This window comes from Rhinolophus sinicus, linkage group LG11, assembly GCF_036562045.2.
Source record: "Rhinolophus sinicus isolate RSC01 linkage group LG11, ASM3656204v1, whole genome shotgun sequence".
Classification (NCBI taxonomy): Eukaryota; Metazoa; Chordata; class Mammalia; order Chiroptera; family Rhinolophidae; genus Rhinolophus; species Rhinolophus sinicus.
The window spans coordinates 59,616,241-59,634,221 of NC_133760.1; the positions used below are offsets into that span (position 1 = coordinate 59,616,241).

At 44.7% G+C, this 17,981-nt stretch overlaps 1 protein-coding gene across 2 annotated transcripts in view; it reads right to left on the bottom strand.

Moving 5' to 3' along the window:
• Positions 1–17,981, bottom strand: part of TBXAS1 (thromboxane A synthase 1) — a 133,058-nt gene that overhangs the window by 44,420 nt on the left and 70,657 nt on the right. For both annotated transcript variants that reach the window (XM_019750183.2, XM_074315295.1), the window contains exons 6-8: positions 4,711–4,799; positions 2,852–3,000; positions 988–1,118 (exon numbers count right to left, since the gene is read on the bottom strand). In XM_019750183.2, coding sequence (XP_019605742.2) covers positions 988–1,118; positions 2,852–3,000; positions 4,711–4,799 — 369 coding nt within the window. The remainder of the gene's footprint in view (positions 1–987; positions 1,119–2,851; positions 3,001–4,710; positions 4,800–17,981) is intronic.

Here is a 17,981-nt window from a genome sequence, read left to right on the forward strand (position 1 = left end):
TTTTCTGTGCAGGGAACAAAGCTGTGCAGGGAAAACTGCTGCCCAGTCTGCTCCGCGCATCCAGTCACACCTTGGGCCCGATTTCATTCTCTGCCAAGTTTGCAACAATTGGACCTCCCGTCCTTTCCTTGTCAATCCCTCTGAGCCACCCAGCCTTTGAGCAAATGCTTTGAAAGCTTCATTTTGCCCAAGTCAATTCAGGATAAGACATTTCAGCCTTGTTTTTCCTATAAAGCAACTTTCTTGCATGCAGCAAGACTCATAAAGCATAGCCTGGCAGGTGCTCGAGCATGTCCAGTATTGAAATTATTTTCCTTGACAGGGAAAATTCCTATTTCTACCCTCAGCCAAGTTCAGTCAACAAATATTTACTCAGTTCCTGCTATGTGCCAAGCATAGTGCAAGCCTGTAGGAGGAAAGAAATCTCTAGGTCTCAGATGAAGCAGGAGAGGACCCCCCAACTACACATTTTGTAGCAACATCCTCCCTGTCGAAAAGGGAAAGTGGTTTGGTGACAGCTGCCTAAACCCCTCCCCAATATTGATGTTGTTCGTGCTGTAAAACTCCATTCTTGCCGTATTTCAATATAAAGAATATGCTAATGAAAAGTACACGTGCGCACATATACCTAGAATATTCTTTTGGGCACTGCTATAACCTGTTCTGGGGGGGTGATGTTTGAAATAGGCCGTGAGTTTGCAGCGGGGGCGGCAGCTTTAATTGTACTGGCCATGTCAGAGTGTAGACAAACTGCTCTGGGCTTCTCCTCACCATCCTTCCCACCTGCTCTCACTTTCTCTTTCTCATTTGCCCCTCCTCAACCTTTCTCCTTTCTTTCTCCTGCCCCTGGAAAGCTCTCAGTGATGGACCACTATAGGGCAGCACGAGGTGGTGGGCGGGGCTGGGAGGGAAGAGAGAGAAAAGAGACAGTGATGCCAAATTAGGTTCCATTCCATTTGGAAGCCGTGTCCTAGTAAAACACGTTACCTCTTCGGCAGCTTGTTGGTCCCGCAAGGCAATCACATTCCTAATGAGTTTGTTAAAAAAGCCATTCAGTTCATCTCGGTTCTTATTGGGCAAAATCCGGGCCAGTGGGACCATTATGGATGGAAATGATACTTGAAAGAGAAAAACAAAAGTGGCATTGAAAAGGGGGCGATAATCAACCATGGCTATTAGAGGCCGGTTGCCAGGAAGCAAACCTGGCCTTGAATTAGAGTCATTTGAAAGCCCCGTCTCCCCACCTGAATTGCTGTTCCTTAGAGCCGGGGGTGTGTCTTATCCCACCCCTGGACTCCACATTGTTCCTTGCACACAGTAAGCACTCGGTAAACGTTTGTACACTTGAATCCCCACTTCCACCTGGCCCTCAACAAGTCAATCTCACACATATCAATTATTAATAATTTTCCATGTCCTAGGTATGAGAGCCCAGGCTCTTTGTATTTCAAGAAAGAGCAGATGGCAGGCCATGTTTCAAGTCTTAGCAAGTGCTAGGAGCTAATCTACTTTCTTAACTTTCTGGTCATTTCCATCCCCCCCACACACACACTGCATAATTGTCCCCAGAGCTACCACCTGAATCGTCCCTACGAGCTGCAGCAGCTGACAGGGTGATGGCCGCATCCCCTGTGGGTACCTCTCTTGCTGGGCCATGTGCAACCTGAGCCATTGCCATCATGCCCTTGGTTGGGACAGGGCTACCTGGGTCAGGGACATTATCGCCTCCTGGGCGGTGGCAGGGGAGCTCGATTCAGTTCAGCTTCTCAGCGCTCACAGTGAGTGGGCCTACTATGCACAGGTACTGTGTGGAAGCTGGGCTGGGGAGGGTGGTTTTGAACCCACGGAGGTTTCAGGAAGCTCTGCCCATTTTCAAGAGATGGATCCTGAACCAGTGTGACACAGCAGGTCGGCAGGGTCAGAGTGGCAGAGAGAGGAGTGGCAGCAGTGTCAGAACCACATACCACCCGCCCTGTGGTTGATGGGAAGAGGGCCTGATTTGGCTGGAGCAACTCCCCTGGGGTGGAGGGGTGAGGGGTGAAGGAGGAGGCTGCTTTGATCCCTTCGGAACTCTTCCTGCAGTTTCAGTGTGGAGCAGATGGAGGTGGCAGGGGCTTTCACGGAAACTGACTCAGAAATGGAAATGAAACTGACCAAGGAATGAATAGACTCCAGCAACCCAGCAAATGGTTAGAAATTTTGGCAATAATTAATAACAATAAAAACAACACTTCTATAAAAGCAAGAAGATACTGGAATTGGCCAGGGAAAAAACTCACTTCAAAAATTAAAGTAAAATAAATGGACCGGTCTCCATAGGATTATGCAATCTATTAGTCGCCCATCACGTGTGGTTTCTAGTTCACTATGTGTTGGCCCTCAAGCAGAGAAGTCTTCTGCAGAGGATTTTGCTGGCGGGGAGAAATATGCCTGAGAAAATGAAAGGCTTTGGGTTCCAGTGTCGGCATTGCCTTTCTAAGCCTCAGTTTTCCTATCTGTAAAATGGGAATGAAAAAAGCTTTCTCGTAGGGTGATTATAACCACTAACTGAAATAATGCATGCCCAACACTCAGCAAGGGGTTTGGCTGCTGTTCTCACTATGGCAGTGGCGAGAGGTGAGGGCCACCTGTGTTAGTAACAAGCAGCCCCAGGCTGGTGACAAGAATAGCCGACGTGACTCCAGGAAGACAAGGCCTCTTGCAGGGCAGACTCTGCAGGGTGACTCCCAGAGATGCCCTTTCCTAGAGGCAGAGGCTGGGTCCTGAGAGCTGCCTGGGACCACCCACGTGCCTGGGTCTGCCCACTGGGCAGTAGCCCAGTGTGACCACCCTCGTCAGGAGTTATACTTACAGATTAAAACCAGGAGAGGTGTAGGGATGGAGAAGGCAAAGAAACGTCTGCAGTGCTTGACAAAGGGGTCCTCAGGAGCCTTTTGGCAGTCCACCGGGGTGCCGAAGGCGACACTGGCCACCACATCTGTGCTATAGCAGCTGTAGCACCTATGGGAGAGGGAACCATTTGAATCTTGAAAGGACTCCACAGTCGGCCCACCCTCATACACACCCCTGAAGAGACAACACCCTCGTCCCCCTGCTTGACAGGGAGCTTCCTGCAGGTCTGAAGTGAGGTGGTGGGAGACCCCACTGGGCGTAGCCCCTCTGAGCAGTGGCAGCAGGACACAGGAGACATAAAACACAACCGGGGATCTGAACTAAACAAAGAAGGGGGAGGAAGGGTAGAGTGTCACTCAGCTTTCAGGCTTTGGACAGCCTTGATCAACCAGACATGGTCAAATACCAAAGAGAGTGCTTTCAGTCTTCCTCTCTGTCAAGGAGGGGAAATAGTTGGCCCAAAGCCTACGCACGTTACCCCAAAGCTGTGCAGAGCCCACCCAAGGCCAGAATCTAACAGTCAGTTGCTATAGGGCAAATTGTGATGGATGAATTAACAACCTGATGGTCTGTCTGCATTAGCTCTGTCCCCCAGTTCCTCCTAATGATTTCACAGTTTTCATACGCTCAACAAATAAGAAATCAGGGCCCTTCACACTCAAATGAATACAAGACAAACTTTGGGACCGGCTTTATGAACATATTATTACAGAAAACACACATTGCACTTTAGAAACAAACAGAAGGAAAAGTATCTGGCAGTAGCTCCAGAAAAGCGAATCTCAGACTCTAGGAAAACTGCCCCCCACATGGGCAATTTAAATCAGAATGATCCTTTTTTTGTTATCGAAGGAGTTAGGTTGTTATTCGAAAAGGGCTAACCACTGGGTCTTCCTATCCTTTTACAATTAAAAGGTGTATTTTCATGGCTTGATGTAGGCACCCACTTAGTTCCTTTTCTTCCTAAATTCTACAGCCAACAACGAATCATAAGGACTAGATGGCATCTCAAGATGACTTCTTTTATCTTGACTGCTTTTTTGGAAAACATTGATTACACACTTCCCTGCCCTGGCACAATTTGACTACTGAATGGGATTTCATCTGATCCTAGTGGTTGAAGATTTGAGGGTTTTAAGGGTTGTTTACTCTGTTTTTCTAGCTCCTGTGCCCAACTTGTCTTTAGTCAATTCATGCATCTCATGACCAGAGAGACTGTAAAACAGGATTTTGTAAACAATATGGTAGCGTTTCAGTGCTGGCGATGATGCTATGTTATTATTTTATTAGCAATTATAATGGGCACGAGGCAGTTTCCGGCTGATGGGCCACTCCCACTGTCCTAATGTATGGTAAGCCACTACCAAGCTTAAGACAACTGGGAGAAAAGCCAGATCACCGGCTGTTTAAATCTGGTGCGTGCCACTAAGTCATGGCTCCAGGCGGAGGTGCGCAAGCATTTTTCTTGGAGCAGAAATGCAGGGACTTCTCCCATGACTCTGTGCTTTCTACCCAGGCATATCCTGGCCACTCCTAGGTCTGCAGAGGTCAGAGGGCGAGTCTGCCCCCAAACCACTGCCCACGCAAGGCTTCCCTTGAAATGTCCCACCTTCCCTGGGCTTTGTTCACATTTGCTTCATATTTCCTATGGGTTTCATTTCTACTTATTAGTTAGTCCACCCATGCTTTTATGAGCTTCTAGCGTTTCCATAGTTTTCTGATCCCAAGGTTATAGTCCAGCAATTATGTACTGTTACAAGAAGCAGCAGTTGGAAAATGCGATTTCTCATCTGTAATGTAGCCATGAAGCACCCTTACCTCTGGATGTCAAACGCATCCCCAGATTCTGCATAGCGTTTTAAATGAGCCACGAGGAGGTCACAGGCTTGGCTGATTAGGGGAGTCACCTGATAGCAGATAACAAAGGTGTAATTAGGACACTATGCAGGGAACGCACCTAAATTAGCTGCAGAGAAAGAGGTGATGTGTGATACTTCCCGGGGAAAGTGGACGTTGTCTCGAAGGTAACTTCCATGCAGCTAAGATTCAAGAGGAAGGGCTAAAATTCACAGATATTGCAAAATAACAATAGCTGTAAACGTCTATTTCAGCTTAAGCAGTCTGTCTTTTTGGAAGCGAAAAGAAGGGTTTAGAGTAACTACTGTGAAATAATTATGAAAATGGTCATTAAGTGCTCAGGCGGAAATGAGGGTCTACACTCGGTTTCATGCCATTGGGTTCACATTGGAGAATAAATAGACCACGATCCACATGTACTATATTTGGAAAGAGCCCAAATCCATGTTCGCTTGATTCCAATTATACTTTAGATCTTCCACTGGCATATAGAATCTTAGTAGCCAAAGGCACCTAAGGTTGTCCGTTTCAACTTCTTATTTGATACAAAAGTTGTTGTGAGAGCATTTCTTTTTTTGGGGGGGGGGGAGGGGAACAGGACTTTATTGGGGAACAGTGTGTACTTCCAGGCCTTTTTTCCAAGTCAAGTTGTTGTCCTTTCAATCTTAGTTGTGGAGGGTGCCGTTCAGCTTCAAGTATTGTCCTTTCAGTCTTAGTTGTGGAGGGCGCAGCTCAGCTCCAGGTCCAGTTGCTGTTGCTGTTGCTAGTTGCAGGGGGCGCTGCCCACCATCCTCCCTTGAGGGAGTTGAGGAGTTGAAATGGCAACCTTGTGGTTGAGAGCCCACTGACACATGTGGGAACCGAACCAGCAGCCTTCGGAGTTAGGAGCACAGAGCTCTAACCGCCTGAGCCACCGGGCCGGCCCCTTGTGAGAGCATTTCTGATGGACGGTTATTTCTGCTGAAGTTGTTTAAACCTTTAAATACAAGGAAACCCTTGACTTCAAGAGGCCTCCTGTGTCCATGTGGGACAGACCCTGAATTTCTTTTTTTAATAGTAAAATATTTTATGATGCAAAATTTCGAACATGCGTTTACACACACACACACACACACACACACACACACACACAGATAGAATGGTGTCATGGACATTCATGTAACTAATTATTATCCAGTTTCAACAAATTCCGATCTCATTTTTAGCTGCCTGCCACTTTGACCCCGACACGCTGGCTTGAGTGGATGGAATTCTTGTGGAGCCTGACGGGGCATCCACATGACCTTTCATTCTCTCCTGGACGTGTGCAAAACCAAACCAGAAATGTTGAAGGGAGTCATTTTAGCCCGTGCACATTCAAGAATAACATCATAGCTAAAGCAACACACTGTCATACATTGTCCTGAGCGTGTTTATGGAAAACATATTTGGAAATGTTACCTGTGTTCGGATTTTACCTTTTTGACACTAGAATATAAGTGTCTGAGGACAGGGAAGACGTCTGTTTGTTTGTTCATTTTTGTGTCCTCAGCACCTAGAACAGTGCCTGGCACACAAGTATTTGTTGAATGAATGAATGAATGAATGAATGAATGAATGAATGAATGAATTTTAATGATTATATAAGACCCGCTCTTTGCTTGTAAAGTTGTGAGGCATTAGGAAAAGTTCTAAAATGCGATCTACTTGTTAGATGGTGTGCTGTTGTGTTGAGGCGAAATCTGACTCCTGCTATAATAACCTCTTGCTGGTTTCATTTCTGTCATTTTGCACATGCCAGTTCCCCAAACACTCAGACAGCAGTCCACGTCCTTATCATCTCCTAGAGAAGAATTCCCTGTTCCTTCAACTCCTCTGTCTGTCTGTCTCTCTGTCTCTCTCTCCTGAAAGGCAGCTCCGTAAATGGAACACAGCATTGAAGTTGCAATCCCATAAATCCTAAATAGACCATTTCCTTGCACATTAGTCGCAATGCCAGGTTATGTGGACTTTTTTAGAAGACGCGTAACACAGGCAAATATTGAGGTTCAGGTCAACCAAAGTCCTAATGTCTTTTCCCATGAATCACCAAGTGCAATTGATTCTTTGACTCTTCAGGGTCCATTCATTAGAAAGGCTTTTCATTTACATGACATGTATTGCTGTAAAACGTTGTCCTGCCACGTGTTCTGAGCAGAGCAATGTCTTAACTGCCCCAACACATTCAGGTGACTGGAGAAGTCTGGCAGAGTGGGACAGATGGAGTGGCTGTTGGCCGAGGTGGGAGGGACACATGGCTTTGTTGGACCCCTTCTCTCCCATAGCTACCTCCAAGCCAGCCCCACGTGCCCTGGGGTATAAGGAAAGAACTGTGTCACCAGGGGCCCAGCTGCTTGCCGTAGGAGCCCTCTCTGAAGGAGTAGGTCCTGAGAAGCAGAGAGGGCATTCCTGTGGCACGACAGTGAATGAGCTGTGGTCTGAACTTGGGGCTGTGTGGGTTCCCAGCGCAGGCACAGTGGCCCGAGCACCACCTGTGAGCAGCTGAGCAGAACACACCCACACACACCCAGTGGAGAGATGGCAGAGCATCTGAGACCCTCCCCGGTTGCCAAAACTCTTGGAGGGCGTATCTGGAGAGGAAATCCTGAGAAAAGGGATTTTCTGCTCATAAAGCCGTAAGGGCTTATAGCACTGGGCTGTTTATACTCAGTGTGGGTGGGCCAGGGGGTGTACGCGTGCCTTCAAATCCCGTCTCTTGCATCACGGCTATTCCTTTTTGAAATTTGATAAGTGTGCCTTGTAAGCCTTCATTCAGCCTGTCAATACATATCCAGGATCAAACACAGAGCCCGTGGCCTTCCACTAGCCTACCACTTCAGGGAGCTGCAGGGTCGGTCATTATCATTGTTTCCAGTGCTTGGGCCAGCTGTGCATGGGGCTAAGTGAGCTTTCAGCCAGGCGGCATCTTATCCGTAAGTGAGTGAGGGTAGACTTTGTCTAATGATTTGCCCAAAACAGAAATTCACTTGACCTCATCTATCTATCCCCAAGTCCACTCAAAAAAGAAATAAGGATGGCTGTCGTGATTTACTCTTGGTAATTCTGGGTGGACTCTTCATGACTACTGAATTCTTTTCTGAATTCTCACAAGCCATCCATTTAATAATCCATCAGTCAGAAGTATGTGTAATGGGGTCACTTATAATGGCGCCTGGGCCATTACTCTCCAGAAATCTCAGACCACCTTAATGTTTGGAGCACTCCGTACCATCTAAGCCATGCTGGTAACACGGGCAACCATCCTTCCATTATTTTAATAAACTCAGTGGTACCAGTGAACTCTGCATTAATAAAATCCCATAGACAAAAATGTCTTTTAGATTTATTTCAGAGGGGTAGTAACATGGTAAAAAAGAAAAATGCTGTTTAAAAGGAAGTCTCTTTAGATGTCAAGCTAGCTTCCTTAATGTACCCAAATGGGATACAACATAAAATTTGATTTGCACACAACTCTTCAGAACACATGCCCTGTGTACAAAGAGGGGGTCCACCCATCCTGAATCCAATCATCTGCCATGGACAGTGCAAAGGGGGGCAGACCAGCTGTCCACCCTCAGTTCCTGTACATGCTTGTGACTAGAATTGTTTGTTGCGGGCTGGCATCGTTGTAATTTTCTACCACACTCTGCCTGCTGTCTTTCGAACTGAATGGATAATGACATTTTTATTTGGGTTAATGTGATATGAGATGGGGCATGGAATATAAAAAATGTTTTAAAAAGCAGTGCAGGGAAAATATTATAAGACAGTAGAGCATGATTTGTACGTTGGCCAATAGCCATCCTTTCAGGTTTTCTTCCTTGCATTATACACAAGCAGTTATGGAATATTTACTCTTACACGAGTTGCATACAAACAAAAGCTCTCTTTGATGGGCTTGCAATCATCTTTATACAATCCACAAACCCTGCAGTTATTCCTCTAGATTTGCAGACAAGCAGGCATAGGTGGCTTGTACAGCAAACTCACATGCGCAGATGAAGACCATCATGCAAATCTTAATGAAGGACTCTCATTTGGATGTTACAGTTCATCTTCGTAGCGTAATGAGTGATTTCTAGGTGTTTTTCCTTCACTTTTTTCATAATGCGCATATGTTACCCTTATAATCAGATATCATTGCAACTTGTCAACTGGAATATGGCTGTCACCCTGCTTCTTGAGAACAATGACCATATCTTAAGCATCTTTGTAGTATTAGTACCTTGTACAGTGCCTGGCACAAAGGTGGACTGATAGTTTAGGCTTTTAAGGAATTTTTTTCTGGGGGGGTCACAGTCCAGCAGCCCAGCCTGCGGAGAAAATTTCCCGTTTTGCTTCTGTCACCTCTCAAATTGGTGTCATTATAGATCAGGCTGAGTGTACAGCTGTTTCATAACTAGCAGTAACTATCAAGGTAAATAAAGCACCATCCTCAGCCTGGGAAGGAAATTCCCCAAGGGTGGAAGTCTGCACTCCCCTGGACTTTACTCTATAATTAAAGTGCACACAATTAAAAAAAAAAAAAAAAGCAATCTTTACTGACTATTCTCTGAGGAATTCTGAGTCAAGGTGTAGACACAGAGGGCAATGGAATTAATCTGAGAAGGTGGAGAGGGCTTTATGAGTGGGCAAAAGAGACAACTTATGGGGTAATGATGCAGAAGGGCTAAGAAAGTCTCCCACTCAAAGACTTTCTTCTCTACTTTTAGGTGATCCCCAGAATTTCATCACTGGAGTTTTCTTCCTCAAGGCTAAGACTCTGACCTTGTTAAATACACTTGACCTTGGGGAGAGCAAACACTTGAATCCACGGCCAGTTATTAGGTTTCCTCAGATTGGCACTTTTTGATTGTGCCACCTAACCTCACTGAATCTATTTCTTCATCTGAAAAATGGGAACAACAATAGCCCCCTTGAAGAGTCGTGACAAAGATTAGAAATAAAATATGTAAAAGGCCCTGGAAGTCAGTGAGCGTTCTAAGCATGGTAGTTGTCCTCTGTAGGACGCCTATGCTTCCAGACTGCCTTGGAGCCTGGCATCCTTCCCTCTTCTCTTATTCCTCACAGATAACACCCCATTGGATCCACCTGTTCTTACTTTACCATGTTGTCATTACTTCCTTTCTCGCATCTGTCTTTTCATCTTTATTTCCCCAGTGACCACTCTAATTCAGGCTTTGCCACTTGTCACCTGGAATATGGCTGTCACCCTCCTTCTTGAGAGCAATGACTGTATCTTAAGCATCTTTGTAGTGTTAGTACCTTGTACAGTGCCTGGCACATAGTAGTACTAAATTTTTTTATTTTTTATTTTGGAAAGAGCCTCCTTACCTCCTGTCTTTTCACTTTTCAACCCATCCTGTACACAGTCACCAGACTGGCCTTCTAAAAATACTTGTTATCTGAGCAATGTTTTGCTGAAACCCTCTGGAAATCCCCATTGACTGAAAGACACAGAACAAGCTTCTTATCCTATTGTCCAAAGCCCATTAAGACCTGAATCCTGCCAAGAACCATGTGAGTAAGTGTAGAGGCCCATCTTGCCCAGTTGAGCCTTCTGGTGAGACCCCTAAGACAGAGGCACCCAGCTAAGCCAGGCCCAGATTCCTGACCCACAGAAAGTGGGAGCTAACAAAGGTTTGTTGTTGTAATCTGCTAAGTTTTGGGGTAATTTGTTCCACAGCAATAGAAAAATAATCACTCTCAGTGTCACTGTCTTGTAGCCTCTTGTGTGTTGTCACATATTTTTTGAAGTTCTTTGTATTTGTTCTATCAGGAATAAGCACAGTGCAACATACTCAGTGGATTCTCTAGAAATATCTATGGGATGGCTGATGGACTGAATATTTTCTGAAGGCCTTGACATTGTATCCGAAAAACATCAGCACTGAGGTGCTCTATCTTAGTATGAATGCAGTGCAGTTTGCTGGGAGCTGGCCCTGAATGAAGGACCTGAGACCCTTGGCGGTTCTACCTCTTGTTCTGGGCAATTTATTTGAATCTCTCTAAACTTGGGTCCTCACCCACAAATGAGGGGCTAATTGTAATGAGCTATAAAGTCCCTTTGCGTGGACTTTCTGGGGTTCCAAGGAGTTCACTCAGCACCCAGTTGAGACAGTTGCTTGGGGACTGTGGAAAGAGCAAGTAACTTCCTGATTTGGGGCATTAAAGGGTCAGATCAGTGGGTCCGTCTACTTGCTCCAACACATGCCGTCCATAAGAAAGCCTTTTTGCATCTCTCTGATGCATAGACTTCAGAATTACAGATAGACCCAAAAGACAGATCTGATTATTTTTGTGATCAAATAATTTAGTAAAAGTGAGAATTGGAACAACAGATCCTCTGACTCCTGGCTTATTGTTTTTTTTCCCTCCAAAATTAAGGATGCACATTCTTGTTGCTCCTCAGTTAATTAACTTTTAGGTTATAATTTCATTCAATGCAGTTCTGATGCTATGAACTTGAAAAATAAACAAACAAACAAACAAACAAACACCATGAAGCCTTTGGGTCCTCTGGAAGTTTGGAGAACAGAGACAGCCTGAGTGCTGGGGTAGACACATTTCCTGAGCAGGAAGAGGGCCTCTTTTGCGTTACCTTATACTTCTAACCTGAGATGACCCCACACATGGATAGTATGGAGGCTGGGTGACTCATTTGTGTCACACGAAGAGGGATTCAGAAAAGAGCCCAAGTGCAGGCTGCCACCTGGATATCAAACATGGCCCCTGGGAGCCAGCCCCTTGGGGCCACGGCAAAGTGGCGATCTCAGAGGTACAACGTGCAGCTCTGCTCATCTGCCCAGAAGTGTTTGCCCCACAGGTCTGGGGGGGCATCTGGCATCTTGGAGGCTAAGTGGCTGAAACAGAACCCCTTTTCCTCACTCCCCCACTTCCAAGTATTTAATAGCTCCTTGCTCTCCAGTGGAGTTCGCACCAAGCTCTCCCCCTGGCACAGAACTGCGAGCTCTGCGTGCCTCACTTCACTTTTCCAGTTTTCTCTCACGAAGCCCTTGCATGTACTCTGTGTTCCAGCCAATTTGTAGTCCTCTCTTCCCTGAAAACACCCTGTACCTTTTGTCCAGATGCCTTTGTTCCTTCAGCTCATTCCACCTGCAACGTACCTTCACCCTCTGTCAAAACTCAGCAAAATCTTCAGGGCTGCTTGTTCCAATGTTGCTCACCCACCACCCACCCCCCGCCAAGTGCTTTTGGATGCTTGAAAGAGGATGTGAGCTGTCACCATTTTCCACTACTTGGTAATAATATAGGAATATATGTACCTTGTTAGCCTTCTGCATTAGAAACCCGTCAAAGACAGGAACTAATAAATATTGGTTGAATTTTATGAATTTTATGTTTTGTTCTATTTTGGCACTCTTAGTCCCGTGGGCAATGTTGTTTTGGAACTGATGTCAGAGGGCAGTTTTCTTAATAAAGGTCAGCTAATAGGGATGGGAAATTACTTTTAACCGCATTGTTGGTTTAAAAACTAGGAAAATTAATACCTGAAAATGCTCTATACTGGCGACTAACAAATGTAAAATTAACACCAGTTAAGGAAACTTATAACCTCCTTCTGCCGCCCAGATATTAAAAACATCCATGACTTATTTTTATGCAAAATTTCCTGTTGATATGTATCAGCTCTAGCCATCTAGGTGAATATCAAGTATCATTTCTAATAAGTCAGTGGCTCTTGTTGTCAAGAGGTGTGACCAATTAGAACTCACCCCAATGAGGAGGTGGCTGCTGGGGTTGCCAGGCAACAGCCAAGCTGGGAGACACATTGAGATGCTCTTTTAGATTTAACCAGCGGCAAGTCAGAGTGACACGATTCTGGCAAAGGAGAGCCAAATTATAACCCAGGATGGGGTACCCATGATGAGGCGTGTGTTTTCTTTTAAATGCAAATGGACAAGAAACATTTCAACCAGAATTTAAACAGTCCATCATTATACTGATTTTAATTAGGAGATTAGGTGTCAGTAGAATACAACTGTGTCGCAGGATAATGGTCTCTTGCTGCTAGATAAATACCCAGACCTACTGGAAAATGGGCAACTGGTCAGGGAGGGACTATGTATTTTTGGACTCCGAAGTATTTATCATCACAGCTACACTTGGTTATAATGACTTTCATTTTTATTGTTTGGAAGGATTAGGAAATAAAAGCAATATTAAAAATAGACTGCTGGAGGCTGATACAGCCAAGAGAGAGCTGTTTGTTCTAACATCGTTGGAAGACTGGGTTCTGTTTTAGACGCCCTTGTGCGTGATTAGCTCGGAGTTTACAGTGCAAATGGAGAGGCCAGACTGAGATGATGACTGTAATTCTGCAAAGACTTTTGCACTGAAATGGTTGTCGCTATGCATTTACTCATAAGCTGGCTACATCAACTTAAATTTTTAAAAATTGTAGTCATTCGCAAGTAATATGTCTTCTCCAAGGCAAGAAAGGTCTAGAGGGAATAATAACCACATCTGCCTCCGCCTTTAAGATTCATACATTATTGACTGTGCCTTCCTGACAGGAAACATCTGGATGAAAGTGAAACATTAGGCATCGAGCTGGATTTTCAGTGACTGTGAGAGATACCAGCCTTCCTTGTTGGTCTGACTTTTCTTTATCTGAGTCCCCGAGCATAGAGATATAATTGGCTCATTTACTCTTGAGTGACACGCACACATAGCCTTAGGTTCTCAGGTATGAAGCTGCCAGTTCTCTTATATTTGCTCAGTGGGTCACCACCAGCTTAGATAGCTGGGTGAATGGGGAAATGTCCATCACTTCTATTGGGCTTTGAGGATTGAGATGCTACGAGCCACCATATTGGGTTGGATTCATGCTCCATCCAATGTGGAGCTTGGTCTCTGCTCAAGAGGCACTTGAAAATGGAGTTCCCCACGAAATCTATCTCTAAAGGCATAGTGCCCGATAGCTGACTACAATGTTAACTACCCACGTTTTATCTACTGCAAATTTATTTGAGCCCCGAACAAACAAAGTGAAACAAATTTCTTCCCTGCAGGTCTCTCCTAAGCCTTGACCGTGCTAAAGTACATAGTGCATTTCTAAGAAGATGGTTTGCAATATTTTACCGAATTGTATGACCATGGGCCTTTTCAGTCCTCAGTGACTTCAAATCCTTTTCTTTGGTGGTAATTCGTAGCTTGAAGTTTGTCGCCCTGTAAGTACAGTTTAGATGCTTTTCTCCTCAATGTATTGTTGTATTCTTGCTGAAGTTTCACTGCCGCTTCAGTGCTGAGGTATATCATCTTAGAACAGTCTTAGCAACTTATTCCAATTGATTTAATGTTTTTCAGCTCAGAGGAGCTTAGAGGAATATACAAATGTGTAGATTTTCTGATGTCCTCCCTTTTTCAGATGAATTATAAAATTTAAAAATAAAGTGAGTGCTAACGGGGGTCCCCAGGGAATCCCATTACTTACATATTTCCCTCAGAGAAGAAATTAATTTAGCCCCAGTTTTGTTTTCTCAAGTTAAATCTATTTACTTCCTGACCCATAATAAAGTTTCACACAATCCCGGGTTTACTCATTAATAGTCTTTGGTAAAAAATCCAGCCAAAGACTCTAAAAATCTCAGTAAATTTACTGGTTGCCCTTTAAAAAGAATTAATCCTTTAGAAATTAATCTCTGGCAGGTTAATCAGGCATAACTTTCCCTAATAAAACAATCTGTTGTTTTCCTAGCACTGTCCAGCCATCCTTTAATATAAATCTCAATAACTTATCTGTCACTGGGCTATGATTTCGATGCTCTCTTCTTCCAAAATCAGGCACGCATCAATCCAATTTTCACTGGTTCCCTATCTCTCTATCTTATCCCTGGTATGATGTAAGCCAAAAACCAATTTTGTTTTACATTACAATATGCATTCATGGTATAATGCTGATTTGAAAGTAACTTTCAAACATTGTTGACCGAGACAGCCTACTATCCACACACAAAAAAAGATGGTGCCTTTTGAATATTCATGACAGACACAGGTGGTGAAGGACGTAAGCTGCCATGTTGCCACAGGAAAAAGCGTCAGACTTGCCAGGGAAAGCAAACCTTGATTTCAAGAATAAACCCTGAAGTTTGAGAATAAAAATCCAGAAGGTAGATACAAATTCAGGAAAGAGCGAAGATGTTAATATTTCAAAGCTATTTCTGGGGAAACTGACTCAGAAAAAGAGTGGAGTGCTGGATCCTATTGTTTCTCTGAGCCTCTCCCTTCTCTGCCTCCTGCACCCCTGGTCTCTGTGTGCCTCATTCTCCTCTTAGTGTCCTTGTGACCTGCTTTTCCTATTTCCCTTTGTAGGTACTGGTGACTCTCTCAAGAAAAAGCCAACAATTGGTCGCATTCTCTTATTTAATTTGACCTCGATGAAATTATTTGCCTTTTCTCTTAGTCTTCACATATATCCTTCTGTGGAAAGCTTCCTGCTTCTATGATTGTTTGCCGTCCATCCTTTCAGTCACTGAGCAAATCGTTAGTGAGTGCCCCTTATATGCCTAGTGCTGTGCGGTTAACAATAAAGAAAAAAGAGGTAAAGTAAATGGAATTCAGCTGATGATAGTGCTTTGTCAGGGAAAAATAAAGCGGGGAAGGAGGTGGGGGTTCTGAGGCCCAGCTCCCATGAGCCTGGAGAAGCCCCAGGTCTGCGATGGTTGAGGACAAAGGACCAAGATGACACAACACCAGTGCTTCCCGGGCTGGCTCTTATCAGAACCATGCCAGGGAAATTGCAACACACAGAGGTGCAGTCACCCTTAAGAATTCTCAGTCTGCAGGTCCAGGGGTGGTTGGAATTATGTCTTTTTAACAAGGGTCCTATGTGATTCTGGTGCAGCCCTTGGTCACAAGCCCTTGGTTTGAGAACAAGTGACCTAAAGAGCAAAGGCCAATGAGAGGTTAAAGAAAGTCCAAGAAGCATCCAGAAACCAGAAGGGTGGGGAAGGAGGCAGTCAGGGAATTAATGTCTGGCAGCCGGCTCTCCCCTCTTCCTCCCCTTTCCCCATCTTCCATAGGACAGAAACCACTCTCTTCTCATATCCTCCATCCTGTCTACAGCTTTGTGTGTGGAGTCTGGTGCTCAGAGCCCCAAACCTTGCTCTTCATATGCAAAGGGGAGCTACTTTTGGAATTAGGAAACCTCTTTTCTCTCCTACCAAAGCTTGGCTTCCAAGACCATTGTCTCCGTGTGGGTCAAGAAAGCCTCAAGTGCAGTTCCAAAGTAAGCAATGATTTCCTTGTTCTAGACGGCACCCACTGCCTCCTTCTAAAGCAGTGAGCACCATTGTTTCAGTGGGGGAGAGAAAATCACAGGGGACATGAGTTATGGAGCACAAAACGCATACATTGATTTAACGTTTGAAAAATATTATCTTTGTCACATGCTTTTCAGTCCTCATGTTTCTTTCTATTTAAGCAGCATTTAACACCTCCTTCCTTCTTTGAAATACTTTCCCCTTCCCCATTCTCATGGATTTCTATTTCAGACTGTTCTTCCTGAGTCTTCTTTGTAGGTTTCTCCTCTGCCCCCCACTTCAATATGGCCCCCCACTTCTCCTCAGCACCCTCTTCTCATGCTATACCCACTCCCAGGGTGACCTCACCCATGTATTTGTTTGATGACCATCTTTCCTACCCTTCTGTCCTGAGCTCCAGAACTGCAGTCAACTTCTCCATGATATATCTATTTAGATGTCTCTCAGGAACCCTAACCTCACCAGGTCTAAACTCTCCAGAGGGAGGGAGAAAGGTGGTTCCCCCATCCCTGGAATGGTATCCTTTCAAATGGAAACCCAAGAACCTAAATTGAACTATATTGAGTACAAAGATGGTTTTCAATGGAGTTTTGAGTTTATTGGCAGTGTATGTTAAACAATGGGCTAGAACTGAAGCAAAACCCAGGGAATCTGTATCTATGAAATCTTTCGCCCTCCCTCTTCCCCTCCCCCCTCCTTTTCATCTATGACCACCCCCTTTCCCTAGTGCCAGGAACCACTTCAAGGAACTAAATGCATTCATCTGTTTTCTGCAACTAATTCAGGCACTAAGAATTCAATTTCTGAATCAGAAGGAGAAAATGCTTTGGATCCCAAGAGCTCTGGATTTGTTTGGGAAGTGATATTGTATCAGTTATTGGAATGTAGCACCCTGTAAGGTGCTAAAGAAATCTAGACCCTAATAAGATTCATGTTTTCCCCCAAAGAAGCATAGCTCAAGACTGCCAAGAAAACTTTTTTTTCCATTCTTACTTGTTTCCCCAATAAGATACACGTCACCAATTCCTTTTTAACAAATGACGAGATCCTTTCTGCATCTGTAATGCTGTCACGCCGTTGTTTACTCATGAATAAAGAGAGGAGACACCATATTTGAAATAGGGATGTGAACCGTTGGTTTACCTACTTCTTCTCCCTTCCCCTTCTTGTGGTTAACTCAACATTTCAGTGACTGGTGGTAATAAAGGTGTCCTCCTTTACACTTGTCCAGGTGGTCAGAACAATGCTTTACAACTTTTGAAAGAAGCAGGCCTTTCCTTCAGACCAAGTGTTACATGAAACCGCAGTATGTATCTAACATGGTTAAAGGTGGAGCAGGGTTCATTGCTGCAGCTGAAGCAGGACATTTCCCTCTTTGCGTTTCCTTGCAGGGAACTAGTGTAGTTCCCAGCTCAGGGTTTACATAGAACCACCTGGGGAGCTGTGAAAACCTTCAAACCCAGGCTGCACTCCAAACCAAACCAATTTAATCGGGACTTGTAGATGTGGGATGCAGAGAGCAATGGTTTTCAAAGCTCCCCAGGTGATTCCATTCTGTACCTGCGGCTGAGGGAGGGGGCTGCATCTGAGTGACAGAATCTTCCAGCCTGTCTTCTGCTCTCCACACCCTTCCTTATATTATTGGGGGCCTGGGAAGAAGGCACTGGGCATGTGCGGGCCAGCCCTAATGGGATTTTGGGTGTGTACTTTCTGCTGCCCTTCTTTCAGGGGAGGCTGCAACCTTCACATGCTGAAGCATTATTAGCAAGCTCGCAGAACCAGATGGCTGAGCTCTATTTCTCAAACAGCTTTACCGGTAAGAAAGGAGAAATTTGTGTTCCCTCTGTCTGAAACATGTTTCCCCACCTCAGTTGGTTCCAAATTTAGGCAGAAAACAGAAGAGTATTGTTTCTGACTCTCCTGGGTTTC